Below are 26,291 nucleotides of genomic sequence, written 5' to 3' on the forward strand. Positions count from 1 at the left end.
GGCACTGCGTGGTGAAGAGGATGGGTGACCCTGGGGACAAACTGCTGGGCTGGGATGCCCAAAACCTGGGCTCAGCTCCAAGAGGAAGGGAAAATTCTCAGCAGTGTCATGAGATTCGGTTCTCAGCTCTTGATACTCTGTGCCATTTCAAATCTGGCTGCTTTGTTTTGGTGCTGAGACAGGAGCAGGGATTCACTTTGCACAGTGGGAAGCAGGATGTCTTACTCTTCCCTCTGAATATTTGATGCTGGCAACAGAGAAGTGAGGAACAAGATAATCTTATCCAGGATGGCTGTAAGCCAGTTGGGGATGACTTCTGGTCCCCTCTGGAGGGACAGACAGAGCTTGGATGGAGCCCAGCTAAGGATACAGTAAGCTCATGTTTAGGAGCCTGTCTCCAGCCACACACATAGAAGGTTCAGCGCTGGCAGTTACCAGCAGAAACCAGGTCAAGGGATTCCCAAGCTGTGCAGAACGTTTGCCAGGGGACCCCAAAATGTCACATCCAACTTCTCACCCTGCACTCTGTTAGGGGGGGCTGGCGAGTGATGTGTGAAGTGTTGAGTCAGTATAAATGTCACAGGCAAAGGTCTTCAGAGTCGGAGTGACAACAGGAGGTGACACTAGTGCCAGGAGTTCTGACACAGGGAAAACACTGTCACTGCCACCACCTCCGGCTCAGAGATTTATTGATGGTAACTTGGGATATGCCATAAACAGGGGTGATATTAAACGAGTCTGACTGTCTCAGGGGCAAAGTTTTACAACCCAAAGTGTGAACTCTCTCTGCCTCACTGAGATCCTGAGGCATTTTTCCTGCAACTCCCACAATCTCATTATGTGCTCTCCTGAGAAAGGCTTCAACCCAAGAGAGCCCTCCCTGCACAGCACACAGCCAGCTGCTGACATCAGACACAAATATCCACCGGAGAACCCAGCATGCACCCTCAGAGCTTAGTCATGGAGACCTCCCAGGCCACCACCTCTGCCTCACTGGGCCCACAGCCTTCCCCACCATGGCTTTGTGAGGAAACCAGCAATTACCACACAGATGTCCTGAAGTACCAAGGCACCTCTGGTATCAGAGACTCTGACCTCAACACCAGGCCCGGGGACACATCTCCCTGTAGCCATGCTATGAGTGTGTTGAACCTAAGTGAACCTGTGTTGAGATGCCCTCTCGGCATGGTCTCAGCTTCTGAAGTCAAACCCATGGTTTCCTCCTGGAGACATTGGCCACAAAGGACTGTGCTGTCATGCAAATATTTTCCTTCTGCTCCTTGAGTGCACCTGGGGCTGTAATAGCAAGCTCTAGCTGCAGCCTTTCTTCTCCATAATGAAGCAGCTCCAGGGACCAGAAAGCTGCCATCCCATGGAGGTGGGGCTTGGTGAGCCACTGTGTTTCCTGCTCAAGGCTTCCCTTGTTCAGATAACACATTTTATCCGAGAAGCAGCAAAATTTTCAGCAGAGCCAAATTCACTCTCCTGTGTCCCTTCTCCCTATAAAAGGTAAATCAGGTCTATGGAGATCGAGGGCAGAGCATTTCATGGCCACAAGCCCTGTTCTTCACGGGTTGTGTTCACCAACCCACAGGCCTTGAGGAAAGTGATCTGTCAGGTAAAAGGTTTATTTTGGTGACTTCTCTGAAAAACCTCCTTATCCTTCTGCCCTCATGACCTTTCTGCTCCTCCAGTCTGCTCGCAGTTCTCCAAGGGCGTCTATGCCATCTTTGGATTTTATGAGAGGAGGACCGTCAACATGCTCACGTCTTTCTGCGGGGCTCTCCATGTCTGCTTCATAACGCCAAGCTTCCCTGTTGAAACATCCAACCAGTTTGTTCTACAGCTTCGCCCAGAGCTCCAGGATGCCCTCATCAGTGTCATCGAGCACTACAGCTGGCAGAAGTTTGTGTACATTTATGATGCTGACCGGGGTAAGTCACAAGTACATGGGAAGAGTTACCAAGCAACAAAACGTAGTGGTCTAGATGGAGTCTTTGCCTCAAGAAGTTTTCTTACTCTGGGTTGCTGGAGGCTGAGAGGGTGGCTAAAGGAAGGACCAACCTATGCCTCCCCAGTTCTCTTTTCCTTTTCTAAATATGCATTATTGTTGAAGGTGGGCATTGATCTAGAAGAAGCATTAGCCTGACACAATATGTGGGTGTTCATAGGGTCAGGTCTGAACCTCATCAACACAAAGGAAATATTTAATGTGTAAGCAGTTTGAGTTTCAAATGGGGAAATTGTTTATATTGAATAGGTCCCATATTGAATAGGTCTGTCCAACTCAAGGCCACCAAGTCACAGGTTTATAAATGTGAACCGACAGCTGCTCAGTTCTCACATGGGCCCACATCCAGTTGTGATACATGTGTGTGTTTCTGGCAGGTAGCTTGGAAAACTCCAAGGTCCATGTGTCACTGTTAGTTGTCTACATAAAATAATAAAAGCCTTTCTTGGCTTGTTGGAAGATATTATCTAACTTTCTAAAGCATGAACAGGGCTAGTGAGCTCATAGCTCTGTGATTCAGTTTCCTCAGCTCTCAGATGTCTTTAAAGCTCTAGGCTTTGAGGCTGAGAGCAAAATGGACTTATGAAGGGCAGCACAGAGGTAAGAGTGATTCACAGCTCTGTCCTGGAAGTTATCATTAGCCCTTGCAGGGACAGGATGACCTTAAGAGACAAGGAGAAAGTGCAAAAGCATCCCACCCTGCTTTCTGTTGTTACGAGGCACAGGCATGCTGAATATCCCAAAAGGACTGAAGAAGACAGGGTTATCTAGCAGGACTCCAGAGCCATGCTGACCATGTGTATCTCCTCTGGAAGGCTGTGCATGTAATTTAGGCAAGATCCTTTTAAAAATAATGAGATTTTCTGATGAGATACTGCCAAGAGATAGAGGGACTCTGAATATGATCATGTATTGTGATTGTTGAGGGTGTCCCTAGCCCTCAGAGCGTAGAGCCTAAACAGATCAAAGATGAGAAGGGAACTGTGGTCCAGAGAAATCAAGTGATTTGGGTAGTGACAGACAAAGAGATGGGGATTAGAGCTTTTATCTGAATCCCACAGCAGGGTCTGATCAACGAGACTGATCTGTCAATTACAAAAGAAAACTAGGCCTGGAATTATCCTATTTTCCTTTGCTAGGACAGAAAAAGCAGGAGTCATTAATTCTAGCCCAGCTGTGTTTGGGTAAGATGCTAGACTATTAGCTGCTCTCCATAGTTCTGCTGCGCTCTTGCGATGCTGTATCCAGCTCAGCTTGAGGCAGCTATGCAGGCTGTCTGAAGGATGGAAAGACGTCATTGCACAACTAAAACCTAATTCTCTACCTCCTGTCCTCTTGCCCCTCTCTTCCCACTGCAGGGTTGTCAGTCCTACAGAAAGTGCTGGACACCGCAGCCGAGAAGAACTGGCAGGTGACAGCTGTCAACATCCTGACAACAACAGAAGAGGGCTACCGCATGCTCTACCAGGAGCTGGAGAAGAAGAAGGAAAGGCTGGTGGTGGTGGACTGTGAAACTGAGCGGCTGAACATTATCCTTAGCAAGGTTGTGTTGGTGCGGGTCTTCTAGGGGGTGGTTGTTGCATACAGAATGGGAAGGGTTGTTTCTCCTGGAGTTCTCCCCATTTTTGTCTGATCCATGTCTCATTGCAGCTCTCATTGGATGTGGGGTGTGAGTATTGCAGCAGGCTGCCGAGCTTGCAGATGTTTCTCTGTTGTGTGATTGTGGAAACTGTAAAGCTGTATAAATACTAGGAGCTCCCATGTATTCATGCTGAGTGAGCACTGCTGCTCCATGTTCCCTACTTGTTTGATTCCTCTGCTGAGCCCTTTACACCCCCTTACTCCCCAAAAAGTTTGCTTTTTGCTAATTCTTCCAAGCAGCAGGCACAAAACCTGACACTTCCTTATTCTGCTGAGTTTTTCTCTGGTTTTCCCACCTCCTGTGAGTTAGGGTGGAGGTGTGAATTGGCACTACCAGACTCCTGGTCCTTCAGCCTCCATGTGCTTCACCAAATTCTCACAACCACTCCAGCAGGACAGAGATGGAGAAGCTTTATGGTACATCTGTAGTGTCCTCAGGAGCATTGCCTCCAGATCAGACTGGAGCTCAGCATCCTGCCAGGGCATCCAGGCTGTGGCAGGATCAGATGTTTCCAGCTACTCTCGTGCCTTGCAGGGAGAGATTGGTTCATTCCCAGCCATCTCCTGACTGTTTTGTCAGATCATGGCCACAAGGCAGATGGGATATGCAACAGAGGACTCAGTGTGCCCTGCCTTACTCATCCTCAATCTAGATAAGTCACTCAGTAGTGCAGACCCAAATTTTTCCCATCCTCTTTCTTCCATACCTCCCTTAATGCTTCCCCTAAGTCCTGAATATGGACTTCTGTGGACAGGAGACAAATGCAAGCCCAGGGACAAGTCTCAGACAACACTCATGTCCCCTCTTCAACTCCAGCCTTAATCTCTTTCACCTACAGTCGAGACTTTCCCACCACCGGGACTCCTGTCCCACATGGCTTAGAAAGGGCCCTGCAGTGCCACGCAGCCAGTGTGCTGACTCCCACTACCATACTTCTCATAACCAGCTCACTCCTACCTCGTGCTTCACATATCGCCTTGTCTAAGCTACCTGTCATCTCCCGTCTCACACTTCAGCTGCTCACTGTCTGGGGCAAGAACTGCCATTTCATCATCTGCACGGCTCAGCCACGAGCACAATGCATTCTTGTTGGATGTCTCTGGGTGCTACTCTATTACATATAATAATGAAGCAGGTGGCAGGGTTTAACCTGCTAAAGTAAAGGTCACACTCATGAAGGAGAGACCAGATTATTCTGGAGGGTAAAGTCTTCTCTCTGATCATGAAGTAGCTCGGATCATTTTTGACAGGACCTAGGCAGTGAATTTGCCTTTTCTGCAGGCTTTCCCATAGAGCATATCAGATTTCTAGGATTAATATTGTTTTTTTAAGCCTGGTTTGTCTAACAGAAAGCTAAGTTCTATAGTCAAATATTACCTGGTTTTCCTAATATGAACAGGAAAATAAGTTTTGCTTTTGAACTTCTTCACATAACTGGAGCAAAAGTTAAATTTAGATATAAGTAAAGCTATTTGCAAGAACACTAAAAATCCAGATCTTGTGATTGTTTTACAACGCTGTAAAAACCACCTATTCCCATGGCAGAGGGATGATGTGTTTTCTTATGTCAAAGATGGAGCAATTCCAACAGATGTCTGTGTCTAGGAGGTAACAGCCCTGTTAGGAACAGGACTGTGAATAACTTTTTCAGACCTGTGTAGTCCATTTTCATCCTCATTTACCTTCTTGTTGTGTCCACAGGGATTTCAGAGAGCAGATGTAGTTATTCCAGTGTAGTCAGGGGATCCCAAGTCTTTCACAACATGCAGGTGACCAGACGGGCTCAAAGATTGTGTTTAGCTCATTATAATGTGAAATTCATCTGGGATTTAAACTCAGGCTGGCATCTGGTCTTTCACCAGCAGCCTGTGTGTGGATGTCACTGCTCTCCTTGCCTTGTCTCTTTGAGTGTCTGAGGTGTTCAAAGAGCTGCTCAGCTTCTCAGGGACATTTCAGTGCATTTGTTTTCTTTCCTGACAAATCTGTCTCTGTCTTTCTGCAGCTGTAGATTTGGGCTGCACGGTGAACAGGAGAGGTGGGGTTGTCTGTTTAGCATCAGTCCCTCACACGTACACACTGGCACTTGCACACACTTTTAATATCTTCTTCCTACCCCATACACATAACACAAATAACCACCACTGATTCCAGCAAGGTGATCCTTGCGTTTTGGAGACTAGCTGTAGAGGAGCCAGTGTTCAATTTGTTAATGAGACATGGGAAAATGACCTGATTTCTTTCTTGGAGATTTCTCTGTGTCGTGTCTCAAGGGCATGAGTCATCTTTGCTGAGGTAACTGTCGTTTATGAGCAGGGCCTTGGTTCAGGTCAGGATATCCACGGGGCCGTGCTGTGTAGCCTTAATGGGATAAGTAAGTGGTGGGTTGTATTCCATCAAAGCCCTGTATTGTTTCTTCCTTGTCTCTCATTAAAATGAATAACTGGAATTTCTCCTTTGCCACTGTTTCTCTCTGAGAGGATTTCTCTCTAATAGATGTCAAACTGGCCCATTAAGAAGTGGGTAATGAAACCTAGGTGGCCCAAGTGAGCTATCAGCATGCAGCCCAGCACAGCCTCTCACCACGTTCAAGCTAAGTGATAAATGTTATTATAACCTCAGCTTGCTACCGCCGTCTGGACACATTAGGACTGAGCAAGCACTTTAAAATAAATTAAGATCACAAATAACTGTGTAAAACACAGGAAGCAAGCCTCATAATTCAGGTGGATGGGCTGCAAGATTAACAGCTCAGGGGAAGCTGGATGGCAGCTCTCTCCGGTTCGTCGGCTCTGACACCTAATAAAATAACAAAGGGAGAGTTTGGGCAGAAGGAGCCAATGCCAGATATTGTTGACACTGGAGAAATGGGGAATTGGATCATAATTCTTAGATCATAATCCCAGCACCCTGGAGATGCTCCTTCTTCCCACGAGGTCTGGGACTTACTGCAAAGGTCAATCTCAGTCAATGAATGGAAGGGGACAAGTTGGGTCTGGTTTTGCTTCTTTGATCTGGCAATGGAAGATACTCAGAAAACTACCCCTAATAGGAGTACATATCTTTATAGTCCTAGGTATACAGAGTTCTATTCTGAGGGCTCCAGTCCGCTCAGGAGAAGCCATACTGAGAGATCCTGTGGGGAGAACCACAGGGCAGTGAAGCTGATGGAGATGACATTAGTTGTGTAAGAAACTGCTATTAAATGAAGCCTTCATTGGAGCTAACTGCTTCCCCCACGTTAATGCTGGGAACCAAATGAGTTTTAATGCGCATACAAGAACACTTCATCAGAAAACGGCTAAGGCAGATGAACCAGTTGCACAGAGCAAGTGTCAGCTCATTTATAATCCATTTGGAAATCCCTAAATGGCTGCTCACGATAAGCTGTGAGTGCTGTCCCATGAGGAGCATCAGTCTGTCTGTGCCTTCGTCTGATGCTTCTCAAACACCTGCTACCAGCCTGGTATCAGAGAGGAGTCCTGGGTAGACCGATCTCTGATCGAATCCAACACAGCAGTCATTTCATTGTCGTTCTGGCTGTGAGGATCTTTCTGGCCTTGCTGATATTTGTGCAGATTTTGCCTGAGCGTTGGCAATGCAGGCAGTAATTCAGAATCAATTCATACAACAATGGAAACAAAAGGTACTGTTGCCAGCAAAGAAACTTTATGGAAACAGCTCAGTTCTCTCAAAAACTGACAATTCTTATGTTTTTACAGGTTCTGAGGGCATATTGGTATAGGCTTTTTTTTTTTCATTGTCTTCTTTCTTTACGTAGCTCAAATGCAGATGGTATCTAGCTCTAGTAACCTGGTAAGAACTTCACAGTGTTGCCGGAAATAAGTGGAGAGGAATTTCAGTGTAAACATGGAATCAACAAGAATAATGTCATTTTTAGCTGTATTCTTTCTGTATTTTTTTAAAATCAAGGGAGAAAAAGACAGTTGGGGACCATATGATCAATGACTGTCCCCTATAGCCACAGGCGTGCCTGCAACAGTTGGTGTCTTTCTACCTAGACAAGGGAAAGTTTTCCAGCTGATATAGAAACTTTCCAGTGTTACAGATCCATAAGCAATAGTGTTGATAAAAGAGAATAAAAACCTAACTCTGCAGGCATCAGGGAGAAAGGAGTAAGTGGCAAAGAGAATATAATGGGACACACAGCATATGAAGATATAAATAACCACAACGAACATGCAAGGGGAATCCTCTGTTGACTTGCCCAGACAGCTTTGTTCTGGAGATGTGGTTTGAAGCTACCCCAATGTGCTCAAGGAGAAAAATTGCCCTATACCCTAAATCTCCTGACGTCTCAGCCAGGTAGATGTCTGTGACAGGGACTCTAGCTCAGAGGACGTGCAAAATAGCTCTCTAGTCTTGCTTGATGTTTCAGCTACACTCACAGGACTAATGGACCCCAGCTCCCCATTTAGTTTGTTTAGTGTCTGAAATGTAAATCTTCTTTAGCCTTTTCTTAAAAAAAAACACTGATGTTTTTTCCTCTGAGCCCATAGGAGACAGGTTGGTTTAGGTAATTTACTGTGTCTGCCTGTGGAATCTGCTTGGGAATCTTGTCCTGTCTAATTTCAGGGTTGCTGTTCAAATATCATGTGTGAAAGCTCTGTCCTTCCTCTAACAAGATTGTGAACTTCTCTTTTGCTATGTCTTTCTGTCCACAACTGAACAGTCTCCTTGGGGAAAAATGAGGGACAGGAAGGGCAGATAAATGAAGCTCTTTTTCCTTAGTTGGTCTCTGCTAAATATCCTTGGTTTTCATCTTGCAGATTATCAAGCTCGAAAAAAACGGGAATGGATACCACTACATTCTGGCAAATTTGGTGAGTTGCCCTCGTTGTTTTGGGAGTTTTTTTCTGTCTTGTATTTCGTAAAGAACTATATTTATAGTTACTGAGCTGGACATCTTATTTTCTCATCCAGCTTTTGCATTTAAAAAAATACCAAAGTCCTTTGCAGTGTTCTCCTTGTGGTGTTTTCTCTCTTGAGTCAGCAAGATTATCTGCAGGGTACCTCCAAGGTAGTTGGGGTTTTTTGCCTCCAGCTTCAATCTGCATCTTTTCAAAGCCAATTAAACCAACTGTCAACTAATGTTTGTTGCTGTAATGATTTTTTTGCTTGTCATGGGCACCTGGTGTCTTGGCATTGCTCTCCTACTTTGTTTCAGTCAGACCAACAAGAAGCCTTTGACTATTGGTAATAACTTGCATTTTCTAACTAGTTTTAACCCCATTTCAGTATGTGTCCCTCATGGTGAAATGTTGGACATCGATCCTGAGAGCCCCACTAAGGGCAGACTTGTTAATGATGGTGCACCAACATCCCTCTGACCTCCCAGTAAAAATAAAATATGTACCTATTCTGCAACTTGGTGCTAAATCAAATCTGACTGTCATGGCTCTAAGGAATGAATTGGATGTAAAGATTTCTTAAAGGAAAGGATTCTCCCTTTAATGCAGGGCGGCACTGCCTGAGGACAGAGCTGTGCTGGGCAGCAGCAGGGCTGTCTTTCTGGAGCAATATGCTGTCCTTTTCTGGGAGACTGGAGAATTTCAAATTTCTCTGCCTAAAGAGGTGTGGGAAAGAGATAAGAGGGAGAGGAACAGCCTCAATCCGTAGGGCAGATGGAGGTTTTCCACAGCAGAGCTCCTACCCTCTCCTCCCTAGACGTCCATCTGGGGGGATGCACAGGAGAGGATGGGTTGGGGTAATCAGTCTGGGGCCTAGGACTCGCTGTGTCCGTGTGGGATGAGCTGTGTGTGGGATCTGGAGCTGTTCCCTCCCACAGCTGCTTTTGTGAGGCAGCACTCAGGCCTGGGGTAATTAAACTTTAAACTACCAATTAGTCAAGCAGTTGCTGCCATTCTCTTTCTGTCAGTCCCAAGATAACTCTGTAATTTACAAGACAAAAATGGCCATGTAATTACCCTGAGACTGACCTTGCACTTCTGCCTGGGTGCCTGGGTGCCTACCATGTAATTACGAAGTTAAAAATGTTGGGTTGTGCAGAGGGAGACATGCAAACTGTAGAGCAGCCAATAACTTCAGTTGCTAATTTTTTTAAAAAACTATTATTTGCTGTAACCCCAGTCCTCAGATGTTTATGAAAGTCCCTCCATGCAAGGAGAGAAACTATCTGGAGTTGCTGGAATGTGTGTGCCTGTGCACTTTTATGTATACCTATGCAGAATGCTAAACGAGAACGGTATTGCCTCCTTTCTGCACAGATTAATGAGGATAAATACATTGAAGGCATGAGGTGGTCTGCTACTCAGGTGTTGGAGTTTAGAAGGACATTTCCCTCTGTCTTACGATGCTCTTTCAGCCTGAGAAAGCACACTTTTCCCATCTTTAATTGTTTTCTTAGCCTTTGCACAAATGCTGAGAGGACAGAGCTGGTTGGAAGAGGCTGCATACTCAGTCAACGTGTGTTATAAATAATTAACTCAGAGCAAAAGTCTTTTCATTTCCCCAGCCCCTCTGCAGGGAGATTCTGCCTCCTAGCTCCGTGGAGGGTGCTTTGGGTCCCTGGGACCCATGGGGTCTGACAGGACCACCAGAGATTACTATTACTTGCTGTGCTTTTCAAGCAGCTCAGATTTGTGGGGAGAAGAAAAAGAGTGGAAGGAATTCAAGCTCGCTCTTTTGGTCTTTCTTGCTCCTTAAAACCTATCATTGCACAAGAGCCAAACTCTGGAGAGAGGAAAGTATATAAAAAAAAAATAATACAAAAACAAAAACAAACAAACAAAAAACCCAAACAAACAAACAAACCAAAAATTGTAGAGGATAATCAGGCAACATGGGAAAACTAATAAAAAACAAAACAAAACAAAAAAAAAAAACCATTGTAGAGGATAATCAGGCATCATGGGAAAACTGATAAAAAACAAAACAAAACAAAACAAAACAAAATAAAATAAAATTACTAGTATTCCTCAATGTTAAGGCAGCCCTTTCCAGGGCAGGACAAGCTTTATGAATCTGCCTTGTGCACAGACAGGTTAAGGCACCAGAAGTCAAATCAGTCTCTTTGATGTGCTGCACTCACACGAGAGCTACTCACTGATCAGTTCAGCAAGGAGAAAGGCAAAAAGGCTGTTAAGATCCCATCTTCCTGAGACCATATGGCAGTGAGGAAGGACGGCAAGCCTCCCTATGCGGGGAGGGCTGGGGATATTATAAAGGCAGAACGTGGGAAGTTGGTGTCTGACAGGGTTAAACCATAGTGTGGATGCTCTTATCCAAGAGATTGCAGTAGGTTTTATCCTTTTCTAAGGACATCTCAGTGCTAGAAAAGAGCCTTCAGAGGGTGTAACATGCTATAATTTATTCCCACTGACTCATACACATAGTGGATAGACCTTAAACACCCTGTAGACAAGTCCTAAGATGACAGGGTGTGCACTGCCCACACACTCACGTACACTCATGTGCACGCCTAGAGAACAGCCCCATTTTGTGGAAGTGGCTCATTCTGGAGCACTGGGTCATAAGAGAATAAATTAAGAAACAAGAACTGCAAGTGCCTGAAGAGTTCCAAATGAGCTAATTTTTGTCCCTTGTACTGACTGATGGAGTCCTGATTTTAGGACTCTCATCCTATATGAAATTAAGTCTCCCAGTCCTGGCTGGGACAGGTTTTGTCTTGCACGAGTCAAGTGAGTCCTCAGCTGGTTCATAGCCACCAAGTTACCTGCACTAGCTGGAGCAAGGGGATGAATTTTCAATACCTGCCTTTTGCAACACTGCCTAATGTTCTTTGGCCCTTTTCCATGGGGAAACAATTATAGAAATGACACATGGGAAGCAAATGTTGGGAAATATTTATTAATAACCCTACTGAAATTCTTATTTTTGGCTATATGCTTGTTCAGAGTTATACTCAGCCAAAAAACAAGCAGCAGCACACTACTGCCCAATTACAGCAGCTCCAAACTGGTGTTACATCAGGAATGAAAAGCAAGTGAGTTTGCAAGGCAATGCACAGGCTGAATAAGGTCCACAAAAAAATCATCCATGGGTGCATTTTGAACATGGAGGAATTCCCTGGGTGGTCACAGACAATTCATGAACAAAGAGGAACCGCCTTGCGTTAATCATTGCTTGTTTGCCCAGCGGTTGCTGTCGGGAGAGCTGTAGTAAAGCACCAAGCAGAATTTGACAAGCAGCAGCAAATGAAAGCTAGTACTTCCTAGCTGGAACAGCTTTCTTTTTTCAGTGAAATTGCTGTTGCCAAGGTGAGACAATAATATTCCTGTGTTCACAAACAAAATGAAACCATTCTGCACCTTAGGCCATGGGCAAACATCCTTCACCAAATCTACTATGCCTGTTAAAGACTCAACCTGTCATGTCTGCTTGGCCCTGCCCATTCCACGAAGGTCTGTCTGCAACATCACTGCCAGGGGAAGGGTTCCTGTGAGCATCCCTTTCTCTCCTTGAGGCAAATTGGGCACTGTCTATTGCTTTTGCAAACTCATGAAAACATGATCCTCAACCGGTACTCATTAGAGTTACCCCAATTAGCTTTTACCAGCTTCCAACCTGGATGTTTAGCAGGTGTACTGGAACTGGGGGGTTGCAATCATGTCTGTCCCTCTCTCTCTGTGTCTCTATTTTTCTTCTTGGAACTCAAAGAGGTTTGGCAACCTAAGAAGTGTTTGTTTTTGTGAGTCTTATTTTTCTGAGCTTTGTTCTCAGCCTTTGAGAGCATCAGTCTAGCAACCACAAAGGAAAAAAATACAGTCAATACTATCAGAGGAGCAAGCTTAGAAACTTCTGGGATTCCTTTCTTTTGATGTTACAGGCTTTTTCCCTGTAACCTTGGCTTCATGTATCTGTTTGTCCTATGCCAGGGACATAGGCTGACTACTGTCTGTAGTGGGAAAACATCAGCTCTCTCGGGCAGAGGAAAATCTTTGTCTTAAAATGTGTGACATTCATGTGACCTGTCTTTAAAAGAAAAGTGTGAAAGACAGCTGCCACATATAGTGTTTTAGCCTTTTTTTCTTTACTGGGGCATTAGTCTAGGTTGTTCTTTTAGCAAATGCTCTCATTTGAAGTTGAATAGGTAAGTGTATGAGATTGCTGATGCTAGGGATAGCAGGGAAAAATAAAGATAAAAAAAGAGTTGATTAGCAGAGGTAAGCATTTTTTTTCTGTGTCATTTTACATCAGCATGTGTCAGTGCTGAGTTAGGCCATGGACAGAGTTTCACTTTGCAAGCAATTGGAGGTTACAAGTAGAGTGGCTTGTGCAGGAGTCAGGTAAAATGTGCTGGTTTGATTCAGTTCACCTGTGGTTTAAATGAGCCTCTCTGATTCCCCCTTCTTGTCCTGGTAAGATCTCAAGAGGCCTGGTCTTGCAAAAATTATATTCTTCTGTTGGAAAGAGATGTACTACATTATTTTTAGGTTTCTAAAATTATGCCAGTTAGACCTTTCCTCTTTCTGAGAGTCTGGTGCAAGTAGGCCCATGAGAAGGCTTGGTTTTCCAGGCAGAGGAGGACAATATATCAGTGAAATTTCTGAGGTCTGCATTTCACTTTGAAACAGCTCTTCTGTCTTGATTCAAAGATTATCAAGCAGAAGACCCCCTTATAACATTATCTCATCTAAATTACTGATGGCAAAAGACACAGCAGTGCCCTGAATTAATTTTTGCTCGAATTAGAGTGTCTCATGTAAAAGAAAATCATCTGGTTTTGATATGAAAATTGCCCACATGGGAGAATATGAACTGCAACCTTAGAAGGATTTTTTGCAGTAGTAATGAGGGCTCAAAAGCATGAGTGACTTACTGTGGCTTAAAAAAAATCACTGAGCATCAGGTGCATAACTGACAGATTATATTACAGCCCTTGGAAGGAAAAATGTGTTTGCTTAAATCTTAGCAGAAGGGTGTTAAACTAACAGGTTTCCTCAGCCATTTGCAGTCTCCTAATCCATTACCCCGGCTCAACTGGCAAGGGGTGACGTGTAAATCCATAGTATCTTCCTCATGGTGACTTCATCAGTGCTTTTTTTCTGGTCCAAACTTGCCTAGCTTCAGCTTCCTCCATCAGATTTATGCTTCTGTTTGCTTGACCAAATATTCCATTACTGATGTTTTGGTCCCTGTAAACTGTGATCAGGTCATCCCTTAATCATGTCTTTGATTTGAAATCCTGGCATTTGTCACTACACAACACATCTCCCAAACCTTTAAATCAATTTCTGCACTGAAAGTTCTCTAAAGCGCAAACATCCACTCGGAGCATCTGTCCGCCACCTGGACAGAGCTTTCCAACAAGATCTGTACAGTCATTTATAACCAGAATGTGCTGCAACAGTAGGATAGGTCTGATGCAAATAGTATCACAAAGAATATTCGCAGAGCTGTACCAAAAAAAAAAATAGTACCTGGTCATCTCAGCCTCATGGTCTTGAAGTCTGGATTCTCTCCTGACTTGGTTTGCTTTGCATCAATAGACCAGGACAAAATAGGGTCACCAAACTGCAGGATTGGGACCCTGTCTGTTAGTTCCCACTCTTCCCATCTTTCTTTTCTCTTTCTTCTTCACTTACTTGTATGTTACATTGAGGACTCTCACATTTTGCTGCCACAATGACATTTGACACATTAATAATTCTGCAGAAGGGAAGAAGGCCTGTCCTGTTGGAAGGCATGCTGGAACAAGACTTGAGCAGATGGGCTCTTTTTTGATGTACCCTCCTTATTAATACAAAGCGATGGGAGTGAAGAATGATGCTTCACTGGAGAAGTCAAGCTTGAAGATAATTTGTTATATTAGGGGTGCTCTGTCTAGAAACAAGAAACTCAACTTCTTGTTCCCTGCAGAAAGACACCGGTGTACCTTGGAATGACAGGAGCCACTTTACATTCACTCAGCTGATCTACAGCCATTCAGGAGCAATTGTTTTGCTTTGCAAAGTTTCTTATAATCATGAAGTCTTAGGAGGAAGCAGTCTGCCATTGCAAGCCATACATGCATAGCATCTAAAGAGAGCTGGGACAGATTCCCAATGCTGCCACAGGTTTCTGTGGCACCCACCCAAGCTCATACTGAATTGCTTAAATGCTTTTTGCTTAAAAAGGAATATTTTAGTGTGTGACATTTAAAAAAAAATAAAAAAGAAAGAAAGAAAAAAATATATTCCAGTTTCCTCATCCCAGACAGAAAGAGACTAAAAAAAGACCTAACACTCATTCCTAGGGTGAGGGTCCTGTGATGGGATCAGCCAACAAGCCTTCTCCAGGCAATCCAAGAGAAAGGGGCATTTTTCATCTCCTCATTCAGAGATGAGCTTTGCTGGTCTCAGGAGGAGATCTAGAGGGCTCAGAAGATGCAGAGGGAGGAGAGAAAACAACAGTGTTTCTGAGAAATGTGTCAGTCTTCAAGGAGGGTCTCTAATGTCCTTTCTCTCAGGAAAAGCTGAGACTTGGAGCAAAGGCACGGAGATTTTAAGCTGTGCTGCGGCTGGGCTGCAGGGAGGTTTAAGAGAAGATGAGCTGCAGCCCAGAGCTCAGACCTTACTGACTGTTACAGCAGCTTCAAAGGCCGAGTTATACTGCAGGAGGCATTCTGCAGGGAAAGTGCCAACAATTAATATCAACTTAGTGAAATGCAGAAAGAATTTGAAGGTGTGGGGCAGTACCTGTCCATGTCTGGTATGGAGGTGAGGCCACTGCTGTCTCTGGCATTCCCATGGGCTGGGATTACGTCCCAGAGAAGGAGCAATGTCACCCGGTGTCATCAGCATGTGGAGAAGAGGTAGACGTTTAGGATAGCAAGGCAGTGAAATACAAGTGTGAAAGGAGAGATTCAGGGAAGTGGTTCTGGCAGATTTGAGGAGGGTCATGCACGAAGAAATGAGGCGTTTGCTACACCGTCTGACAGCTGTCTGCGCTGCCCACTCAGTGTCTTGACTCCTCATGGTGCTCAGGGCATAAATAAGGAGCTGGCTCATTTCTGGGGGACTTTCTTTTCAAGGCAGATCCTTTGTGGACCAGTTAATCAAGATGGATTCATGAGGCCCATTTCAAGTCATCAGTCTTCCTGCATTATGCATTTCCTTTGATGATTGAGCCCACAAGCAGTAGAGAGGAATATAAATGTGTGACTTGCTGACACCTCTCCCAGCAACCAAGGTAGCGAATGGGACAGTAAGACAACCTTTGGCTGAAAACTGTTTTCAGGTTAAGAACATCATAAAGAACAGATGCAGCAAGGAAAACACAATGAGGAAAAACCCTTTCCCAGTACTGTTCTGTTTTCTATTCGAAGGCATTAAGGTCTGTAACAGCTGCCCATATTATTTTCTAGCAGCAGGACTTCAACATGTAATCACTTTGCGAGTTCATTAAGGCAGAAAAAGAAGTCCACAGAAGGGGCTAAAGAGCAAGTTTCCTCTGTAGAACCAAACCTGGCTGATGCTTGAGCTGTGTGTTGCAGATGCTGTGAGTCAGAGCCGGCGTGGAGGAGGGAGGCTGTCTCAGCCCATCAGTGTGGATGGGTCCAGATTTTTGTGGTTTGTTGTCAGCCTGCTGATTCGATGGCATTCAGAGAAAGCCAGGCATACGCAAGGCAGGAGGCCATATTCTCTGCTTTGCGGAGATGATTTTGCAAGTGAGTTTAAATCGAAGGGACAGCTAACCCTGCTGTAGGGCAGGGGGGTGTGCTGGCGGATGCTCTGTCCCTTCCAGCTTGGTTTTGATGGTTCCCAGAGACAACTGCGCCTGCAGAAGTGTTGTCTCTCCTGGAGTACCTATTTCCTGGGCAGTGATCCTCTCTGGGGCCCTGGGGACCTCCGTGTTGCCTCTGGGTCCTGCTTGCTTGTTTTGCCGGGGATGCTGGCACAGTGTTTGGGCTGGAGCCAGAGCTCCTGTGCTCCTCTTCTTCCCCCCCCGGGGACCGGCCATGCTGCATCAGGGGGTGAAGCCAGATACCTCCATGTCCAATAGATACAACCCAAATGCTTCAGGTCTAAAGAGTCTGAAAAAAGTCACAAACCACCACATTCCAGGGGCTCATCTCATTTCTCTGAACAGCCCACTGTGCTCCACATGTGGCTACAAAAGTGGGTTTTTTCCAGTATTCATAGGCAAATTTTTGCAACAGTTTGAAAACCATTTGATTGCTCCATGGCACCTCTGTGGTCCCACGGAGTACATTGTTCCAGCACTGTTCATTTCTTACTGTACTTGATTGGATAGCAAAGGGAAGAATTTCTGTGCTGGTTCTTTCCCAAACTGGTTGATACTAAACATATTTCTGCAAAAGCACATCTGCTGTAGTGGGTTGCAGTTTTTCCTTAGTCAATTTTTAAGAATTTGTTTTCTGGTTTCCAAATACGGCCACTTGAAAACTAAACTAAAAATCCCCCCCCTTTTTTTTTTTTGCAACATGTGGCTATAGTTAGTACAAGGTGATAGATGATTGATGATTTCTTTACTTGCAAATATTGTAATTCTCCTGTTCTCCCATTTCCTACAAGCACTGATTGATATTTCAGAAAGACAGATAAGCACATTTAATTCCTCATTCTACTTTGTCAATAGAAGCATTTTCAAGAGACGGTTTGCATAACATTTAATATTTTCTTGATCATGTGTTAGCCAGCAAGAATCCACCTCCTCTGATAATTATTTTCTAAAATATCTGACCTCTAGTATTCTCAGGTCATTGACTTTCATGTCACCCAGACCTGCTCTGAACAGATTTTAGTGATGTAGTGATTAAAATTCCTTTGTAATTAGGACAGTTCCTGTACTGGCATGTGCTGGGGCATGTGGAGAAAGGATAACAGGTGAAAACAGTTATTTTAGCAGTTGATAACAGCCAAAAATGCAAAGACGTATTCAAGATTAATGATGTCATCTATGATCCTGATTGCCTTAAACAACTGGAAAATCTTCAGAAGTCTTCACATTTTTTAAAGAACCTGAATTGTGTCAAAAATCAGTGGGGGGGAAATGAGTACAGTCTTGGGGAAGAAATAATTCCTTTGTCTATTCAGATTATTTCAAAATTTTATGTAAGATGAATCCTATTGAATATTGTTGAATACTTGCTTCAGTTTCAGAATGATTTGGTTTGGGGATAACAGTGAAAAACAGTGTTTTCAACTGCTACTCTCCCATCACTGATGTAATAATTTTTTTTTCTTTTTTTTTTTTTACTTATTCTAATCTGCTTGTTGAGGGGGCTAAATACACCAGACATCTTAATCCTGCTCTATCATGAACTTGGACTTTTCTTTATGCCTTTGTAGGCCATCCAAGAAGGAGCTGGTGGCACTAACTTCAAGTTGCTGTCTGGTAGTTTCTTTTGACAGATCTTTTTTCCCCTGAGTACCTCCCAGGAGCAAAATGTCACTGTAATTTGGTCCTAGCCATGAATAACCAGTTGGCAACCTGTGAGGTCCCTCTTACTGAACCTTAGGAGCTCTGTACATCAAAAAACACTCGGCCCGAAATGCATTTAGATGTCAGGGACAATTATCCTGCTGCATTTCTTATTCATTAATCACAGCTCTGGCTTTCTGAAACCCCTACGCTAGCAATTACAAACAAGATTGATGTGGGTTTAACCAGCATTCTGAGAAATACGTACACACAAAATATCAGTTGTTATTTTTTTTTACTTAAATCACTGCACTTTGAAGCAAAACAAATCATCTATTTAGAGCATCTGTACACCTATAACCAATCCTGAGTGTTGTAAGTGGATGCCAAATTGCTTACAAAAAGCTGGAAGAAAAAGTGTGAAAGTGTTTAGAGACATTTTTAGTCACTTATGAATGCTGATGTGAGAAGGCAATTTAGTCTTCTTGCAAGCTGTCTGTTCCCAAAACATGTTCCCATCTAACAGCTTGATCCTGGCCTTGGAAGTTAATAAGCTAATTAGGTCCCTCAGCCTATGTACAGAGAGCACCATTTTGGGAACCTGACCCATGTCTCCTGGGAATAGTGTGACTTGGCTTTTTTAACTCACACTATTATCATAAGTTTGAGAGCAAGCAAGGGAGAGAAACCTGGTGGCAGCTTGAGAAGGTTCTTGAGGAGAACATGCACCAGCAAGGCAGAGGGAAGGCAGAGCTCAAACAAGCTCTTCTGTTGCTCAAGTGATTGCACTGTGAACAGTCTTCTCATTCATTTTCCCTCATGCATTATGGTTGCTGATGGTACTAGTGAAAATAATGGACTAGATCTCTTGTGCTTGTATTCCAAAAGAAAAAACACCAGGCTTCAGCCTGTTCTACACGCAGCAGCCCAAGCAGGAGGGCAGAGTCTCTGTTCAAGCACCTGCTTTGTGCAAGGAGGCACAGCAAAGAGTTTTGCGTAGCAGTAGTGCTGAAGAGATAGGAGCAAAGCTGGGAGACCAAAAAAATCACCTCTTCTCCATATTGCTTGCAGTGTATCTCTAATTTGTTTTGGGTTTTTTTTTGCCTCTGACTCGGGAGAGACTAATTCTACGATGCCACCCTGATACACATGTGTATGTGCTTACTTGTGTTCATCTCATGCAGTGGGCAAGAAATAGAGGAAAAGAATAATGAAATGAAAGAAATTTATTTCATTAGTGATCTGAAGTCCAAAAAAGTGCCCTTTTTTTTCCCAGATTAGCAAATCCTATAACCGGGCTTTTCTAGTAGACAGACTCCTTTGACAAGCTGACCAACCACTTCTTGATCTTCTGAAAGTTCCTTGTTCAGGATTCATTTTTGCCTACAAATTCTGATTTGAAAAGTGGTGTATCCATTGGTGACTGAGTGCATAAAAGTCAGAGCTGGGTGAATAATTCTGCTTAAAGGTTAGAGCTGGGTGGATTATTCTTTCTAATATATTTTGAGAATTTTATTAGTTTAATCCAATCATTATTCAGGATATGTTTTTCTGTCATTCTGCTATTTTTCTTGCAAATGAGCTGTTATTAATACAACTATTTGTCTCCTTGGGTGGAAACTGCAGGATATGTCCAGCTCAGAGCCTGTGAGAAAGGCAAGTTCAGCCCATGGCTGGGGAAGTGGTGTCTCTTGAGTTGCACCTTCCCTTGCAGAAGGAAGAGATTTTTCCTAAGCTGACTGCCATATTCATAAATAGGCGGGATTCCTCTTATCCACCCAGAGATGTGTTCCTCTGATGAACTTCTCCTGTTTCTCTCCTGTCCTAGGGATTCATGGATATTGACCTGACCAAATTCAAGGAAAGTGGAGCCAATGTAACTGGCTTCCAGTTGGTGAATTACACAGATGCTGTTCCTGCCAGGATCATGCAGCAGTGGAGGAATAATGATGCCAGGGAGCATCCTCGTGTGGACTGGAAGAGGCCAAAGGCAAGTGGTATTTAAAAAAAACATTTAATTTGGGGTCCACCTGGCTCAGTTCAAGTTCTGTTCACCTCTTCGCGATCACACAGAGCTCTTTAATCTTGCTCTGAAAACCTGACAATATTATTATGAACGTTATCTGTTCCAGGTGCCTCAACATTGTCTAAATTTTACTAGGCAGTAGTTGCCACCTGCTAAGAAAGGCACAAGTTGGTGTATTCACTCAGTCTCCCGGTTTTTACTCACCTCAAAGCTCAAGATTAAACGTCTCACAATATTCAGTATATAAAAAAGAATAAGCCTTACTAACTCCTTAACCTTTGACTTGTTTACTAGATATATGGTGATAATAAAGTCTTTCCAGATGTTATTTCTGAGAATTTCAAATCAGTGTGTACAACAGAGGGGAAATATATTTTAATTCCTAACACAGAAGACCCTGAAGCTGTTGAGGGATGGTTGGAGGTGGGAAGTTGTTTTTTATCTATCTGACATTTGAAAACAAATACACTTGTGACAAACACTCAGCAATAGAAATGTCAACTTAGGAACTATTAGTTTAAGTTGCAAACAAATAAATCAGCAGGCCATCATAGGAAAAAGAATTAACTCTAATTATTACTCTTCATGCCAAGACTTTTACACTGGTTTCTGTACAAGTTTCTGTTTGAATAAACTCGTCTTTTGCAGAATTTTTGCACAGTGAAGTAGAGTTTTCTGGTCTAAATCTGTGATAAGAAAAGTCACTTGTTGCTTGATTTTGTGTATCTCATATTTAAACTGTATAACGTATTCCTTAAAAGTTCAGGTCAGTGATTCTATTTAAGCACAAAGACTTGGGTAACAGCTGAATGGCTTTTAAGGCTGAGTCCTCTTCAGGGAGTAGAATATGAATCCACATCAGGAGCTTCTCCTTCACTCTCCCACCCTCTGGGAGAGAAGGCACCAATTTTCACGAGTCAACAGGACAGTAATGATTACAGGGGGCAAGAGGCTGTTGACCTTCATAGATGGAAGGTTGAAAACAGAGCACATCATCTGAAAAGTTATCGTGAGGCAAACCAACATAGTATGCCTGAGGTCAGCTCACCCTAACAGTCAATGTACAACTCCTCTTCTCTTTCTAGTACACATCGGCCCTAACATACGATGGGGTCCGGGTGATGGCTGAGGCATTTCAGAACCTGCGGAGGCAGCGGATTGACATCTCCCGTCGTGGCAACGCCGGGGACTGCCTTGCCAACCCAGCTGTGCCCTGGGGACAAGGCATCGACATCCAGAGAGCACTGCAGCAGGTTTGAAACCCAAAAAAACCTGTGCACTGCAAGGATGGCTGAACACAGCCTGTGGGTGGGGAATCAGAGGCAATTAGCAGCAGAAATACTCAAACAAAACACTTGGGATGAGGAACTGATCCTTCCAGACTAGAGCCAGGTCTCCTAAGAGTTCAGGGGTGCATCCAGCAAACTGCTTTTCCTAGTAATGTGTCCTTGCCTTCTCTAATTTCTCTTGAGGTTTTGGGATGGAAAAGCCAAAACATTAATCTATAAAACCATCGGTCCCTATTTTTATCTTCCCCTTCCCAAGAGAGGGGCCTGCTCAGACCATATTTTTTTTTTGCAGATCCTTTGACTCTCTCTAAACTCAGCTTCTTTTCCAGACTGCTAATGAAGTTTGAAACCATGTGAATTTTGCCTTATGTGGTGGCTGTCATCAAAACATTCTCAAAGCCCAGATTATAGCTTGTTTCATACTGTGAGGATTCGTAAAAGTCTTAATAACAGCCATTTAGATAGTTTATTCCTTAAATCTGATAATATTGCTTTTTCATCCTGCATAAAAATTTAAAATTTTTTGAATAAACAAAAATACTACAGGAAACTTACAGCAAGAGAGAAAAACAATATACTCTTATCAAAGACTAAATCAAAATTTAATTTCTTTACATTTCAAGACTGACATTCATTTTTAGCATTTTTCTTTTTTCAGACAAAAATAGATGGATTCCTTGCAAATACTGCTAGTTCGGTGTTATCCAAATATCGCTTATTTCATCTTCTTTCCTTAACTGTGAAGAAGGCAAGAAGAATAACATTAATTTGGTTAATTTTCATCATATGTAAATTTCCCCAAGTATTTTGTTTTGATTTGGTTTTTGCTTACTGGTAAACAATAACTACTTTAAAACCAAATCTTGCATCTGATTTGATTTTATTGTTTGGATTAAATTTGTTCCCAAGCCTGTCATTGACTTTCTGAATGACCTTGGGCAAATCACTGTCATAGCTTCTCCAAACCCTTATAATAAAATCAGCCTCCTTGATGCATTAGGGAGATCAGTTACCTAATAAACATGAAATACTTGGAAGTGTTCTGATGAGCAATGGATTCTCAAGCATTTTCCTTTATTGAATTTATGAGAACAGGATATCAAAATTAGGCAGCTAGAAGATACATTTTTGTGTGGAGGGGGGGGAAATCTCCTCTAAAGTTCCTCATCTCATTAAAACAATTTCAAGAGTCTTAATTTTTCAACTGTAGTGATTTTGGGCAAAGAACATGAAGAGTCATTTACAAAAGTTATTTCTTTACCATTGAAAAATTATAATTTTCAAAAACCTTGACCAGTTCACTTGTGATGGTCAAAATAAAAGGCTCTGAAACATGCAGGGAAAGATTTTAACTGTGAATTTAATAATCATCCAGCATTCAGGATTGTAGCAAGAAAGAGGTAGATGGAAGAAGAATAATTTATTATTAGATTGAAGGTTTGAGTTATCCTTTCTGTAAAGACTCACAATTAGGCCAACTCACACAGCTATTCACAGTGTGCTTTTTCTTCACCTCCCGTTTGCTAATGCCTAAAATTTTATAAGCTCTTTAAAAGCAAAAAGTTTCTCTACTTATTTCTACTCAAATGTCTGAAATAAGCTCCCAAATTGCCTTATTTCTGTTTAGTGTAGGAAGGAATCATGGATGGCAGGAACAAAGATGAAAAGCAATTTGAAAAATTCTGCAATTTTTCAAAACCAGAAAACTAACACATTTCAGCAAAATGTATGTTTTTATTAAAGAGAATTACATTTTTTTTTCCCCGGGAAAATGCTCACAAAATACTGCTAAAACCCTTGCACTGAGGTTTCAGTTGTACTTTGAAAAGATTATGATAATTTTTGATAGATATTTTTTGTTAAAGTTATTTGGTTTCCACTCCTAGTAAGCAGTTAGCTAGTCCTTAACTGCTGACTAATCCTCTAAAGCAGAAGGCCACAACAGCATTGTTCTTCTCCAGCTCTCCCAGCAAAGAACTACATGCCTGTGTCTTACACAAATGTGCTTAAATGCTCCATGTCTCCAGTTGAGTTTATTGGTGCTTAGTGCTGTTGAAATCAGTCCTCAATATAATCTGTAGTGATTCAGGGGGTCTCAGATGGTGGTAAATGATGGAAAAGGTGTGCTGCAACCTCCAGGATGGATGGGAGAGATCTCTTTTGCCATTCGGTGCCACATGGATATCACAGGATTAAGATTTCATTCATTCAGATAGAAGAAATTGGTGCTGTACACCTGCCTTTTAGTGCATATAAAGCTACAAAACATGAGCACCTGTGACCTGAGCTTCAGAATTGGTCAGGATCTGAAAAGAAAACCAAAGGGACTATGAAAAAGCAGGCTTGGGAGTGCTTAAGACAATGATGCTTTTCTAGTACATCTATCTTTTACGGGCATTTGTATCTTGTGAGAAGGGAATAACATATTTCTCCAAATGTCAGAAAATACTGTCAGATGTTCATTTTCATGACAAACCTTTGCAATAATAGCTGGAAAACAAACGCAGTTTAGGCAGATTAGCAACAGATTTCCTCTCTAATGATAGATCCTCATTTCTTCACCGTGGGGCTTTATTCTTTGGATCTCAGAGTATTTAAAAAGGCTGCTAAGCACCTGTTCCCATTTTGCATGTGGGAAGATTTCATTTGCAGGGACAACAGATTTGTCCAAAGCAAGTGGAAAGACTGAGAACAAACCTCTAATTCCCAATCTGGTCACATGAGCACTTCTGCAGGTGGTCTCTATAGAGACCCAAATTTGTGCTCTTTTTCCCATGTTCCTGGTCTACCCTTCTCCATGCCAGGCTGGGCACTTTTGCAGCAAGTCAAATGATCATGCTGAGAGAAGTTGAGGAAGTGGGATATGATAGGAGCAACATTCTTCAGCTCGGCAGTGTTATCAGCAGAGATTTACGATTCAAAGTTTCCTATGCAGATTTCATTTACAATACTAAATCGTCAAGTTTTATTAGGCTGGTGCAGAGGTAATTAAATTTGCTTATTAACTGATAGACTCCTCTCTATCAAAAGATGGCAGCTGGGAGCTGTGGCCACGGTTTCATAGTCTCTCCAAATACATTTCCTGATTTGAACTGACAAATCTTTTACCAAATCTTGACTCCAGGTCAGATTTAGAAAATACAAAAAAAACACAAAGCCTAAGGAGTTCAGAGCTGATTTAGTTCACTGTCACATCCCAAGAGGTGATGGGCTCACACATGTGATTTAGCTCTTATGCATCGTTGAGTTCAGTAATAGACCACTAAGTTTTAAGAGAAAGGGTTTTTAAAAGAAAAGGTATTTTAAGAGAATAGCTGTGTACTTGGCCAAGCACGCTCTAGAGATTGAACCTAAGCCTGGTGTCAGATAGATTTCCTATCTCCCCTGCACAGATTTGAGAAACATGACTGCACTCTCCATCCTTCTTCCCCTTGCCTCTTACTGCCACCGAATCAGCATTGCATGAGGTGCTGACCAGTTTGCTCTCCTCATTGATATTTATGTCTTCAAGGTTCGTTTTGAAGGATTGTCTGGAAACGTTCAGTTTAACGAGAAGGGTCGGAGGACCAACTACACCCTCCATGTGATTGAGATGAAACATGATGGGATCAGAAAGGTAAAGTAGAGAGTGACCTGAGATCCTGTGTCAGGCACCAGCCTGATGTTCAAGTTATGATGTGATTAGGTCTCAACAGATATTTCTGTTCATGAAAGCTTGCATGTGGAGTCACCACAAGTGCATTCCCAGCTCTCTGCATGAGCAAAGCCAAGCACCAGGGTGAACTCATGGTGTATTACTAAAAAACTACAACATACTGAAGGAATTATCAAGAGCAACAAGGTCATCTCAACTGTGGGGTAGAGATTTCCAGGATAGTAAAAGCTTGGCCAACTCAGCCTTGTTATTGGCAGGGCACATTGGCTCAGGCTCAGCTACATGACTGTCTGTTTTTTGCTCTCCCACTTTTCCAAGGATGAGCCAAGGAAGAGCCAGGCAGAAGCTGTCTGCCCTAACCAGTGTAGGGGAACCCTTTATGTTGACCTAATTCTGCTTTCCTTAAAGTGACAAGAGCTTTATGAATAACCATGTGCTGATAGCTACACAGACATTTGTGCTGTTCTGGAGTCTGGATCCCTTTCTATATCCCAGGCACTCTGAAAAAATCTGGCCTTGTTGAGGGGTGCTGAGCCCTTGAAACACAAATCCTTTTGAAAATCTGACTCCATGTGCTTGTGTCCTGCTTTAGATACTACCTATTCAAAAACCAAAGATTAACTCAGTTATTCTGTTGATAAAAGAGAGCAAGGAATAGGGCATTCACCGGAATTCCTCTGCATCCCCTCAGTCCCCTAAAAAATAAAATACTTGTTAAAAAAGGAACCAAAATTGTACATAGCGAAAATTCCAAATTTACAGCCCCTACCCCAAATCATACTTACACCTGAGAGCAGCCAATGTGAGATCAGAACCCACCACAGTCAAGTGAAAAAAGGTAAATTCCTCATTGAGAAATAAAAGAAGTGTCATGCTGAAGATGCACAAAGTGGTCTTCCTTCTCTATCTGGTATTCATAAGAGGACAAATGCAGTATTAAGTCCAGTTTGGGGCTCTGAACTTCAAGAAATTGACAATTTGGAGAGAGTCTAGAGGAGAAGAAACAGAATGGTTGAAGTCTTGATTTTGCTGTGTATTTACTGACAGAAATGATACTTGTTTGGAAGACATGTACATTACTGCCACGATGCATATTGTGTCTTAGATCCGCCAGGTTAGAGGTGCAAAACAAACACACCTGTCTTCATTTATGTTGCCCTAGGGCAGAGCTTTGGAAGATCTTTCCTTGCACCTTTCTTTTTGTCTGTGCAATGAAGAGGTGAGAAGTCTATGTAGATTTTTTTCTTCCGAGCTGTTATGATCTCTAATCTGCCATCAGGAGGCTCCTGGTCATGTCCTGT

The 26,291-nt window shown here is 42.9% G+C and overlaps 1 protein-coding gene across 3 annotated transcripts in view; it reads left to right on the forward strand.

Annotated features, from left to right (window-relative positions):
• Positions 1-1,699: 1,699 nt before the first annotated feature.
• Positions 1,700-26,291, forward strand: part of GRIA1 (glutamate ionotropic receptor AMPA type subunit 1) — a 64,657-nt gene continuing 40,065 nt past the window's right edge. Inside the window, exons 1-6 of one of the 3 annotated variants that reach the window (XM_010164509.1) lie at positions 1,700-1,934; positions 3,370-3,554; positions 8,441-8,494; positions 19,849-20,010; positions 21,132-21,299; positions 24,847-24,951. In XM_010164509.1, coding sequence (XP_010162811.1) covers positions 1,760-1,934; positions 3,370-3,554; positions 8,441-8,494; positions 19,849-20,010; positions 21,132-21,299; positions 24,847-24,951 — 849 coding nt within the window. In that variant the 5' untranslated portion in view covers positions 1,700-1,759. The remainder of the gene's footprint in view (positions 1,935-3,369; positions 3,555-8,440; positions 8,495-19,848; positions 20,011-21,131; positions 21,300-24,846; positions 24,952-26,291) is intronic. The other 2 variants (XM_010164510.1, XM_029084156.1) reach the window with 2 other exon arrangements.

The sequence above is a fragment of the Antrostomus carolinensis genome, unplaced genomic scaffold (assembly GCF_000700745.2).
Source record: "Antrostomus carolinensis isolate BGI_N321 unplaced genomic scaffold, ASM70074v2 scaffold9153, whole genome shotgun sequence".
Lineage (NCBI taxonomy): Eukaryota > Metazoa > Chordata > Aves > Caprimulgiformes > Caprimulgidae > Antrostomus > Antrostomus carolinensis.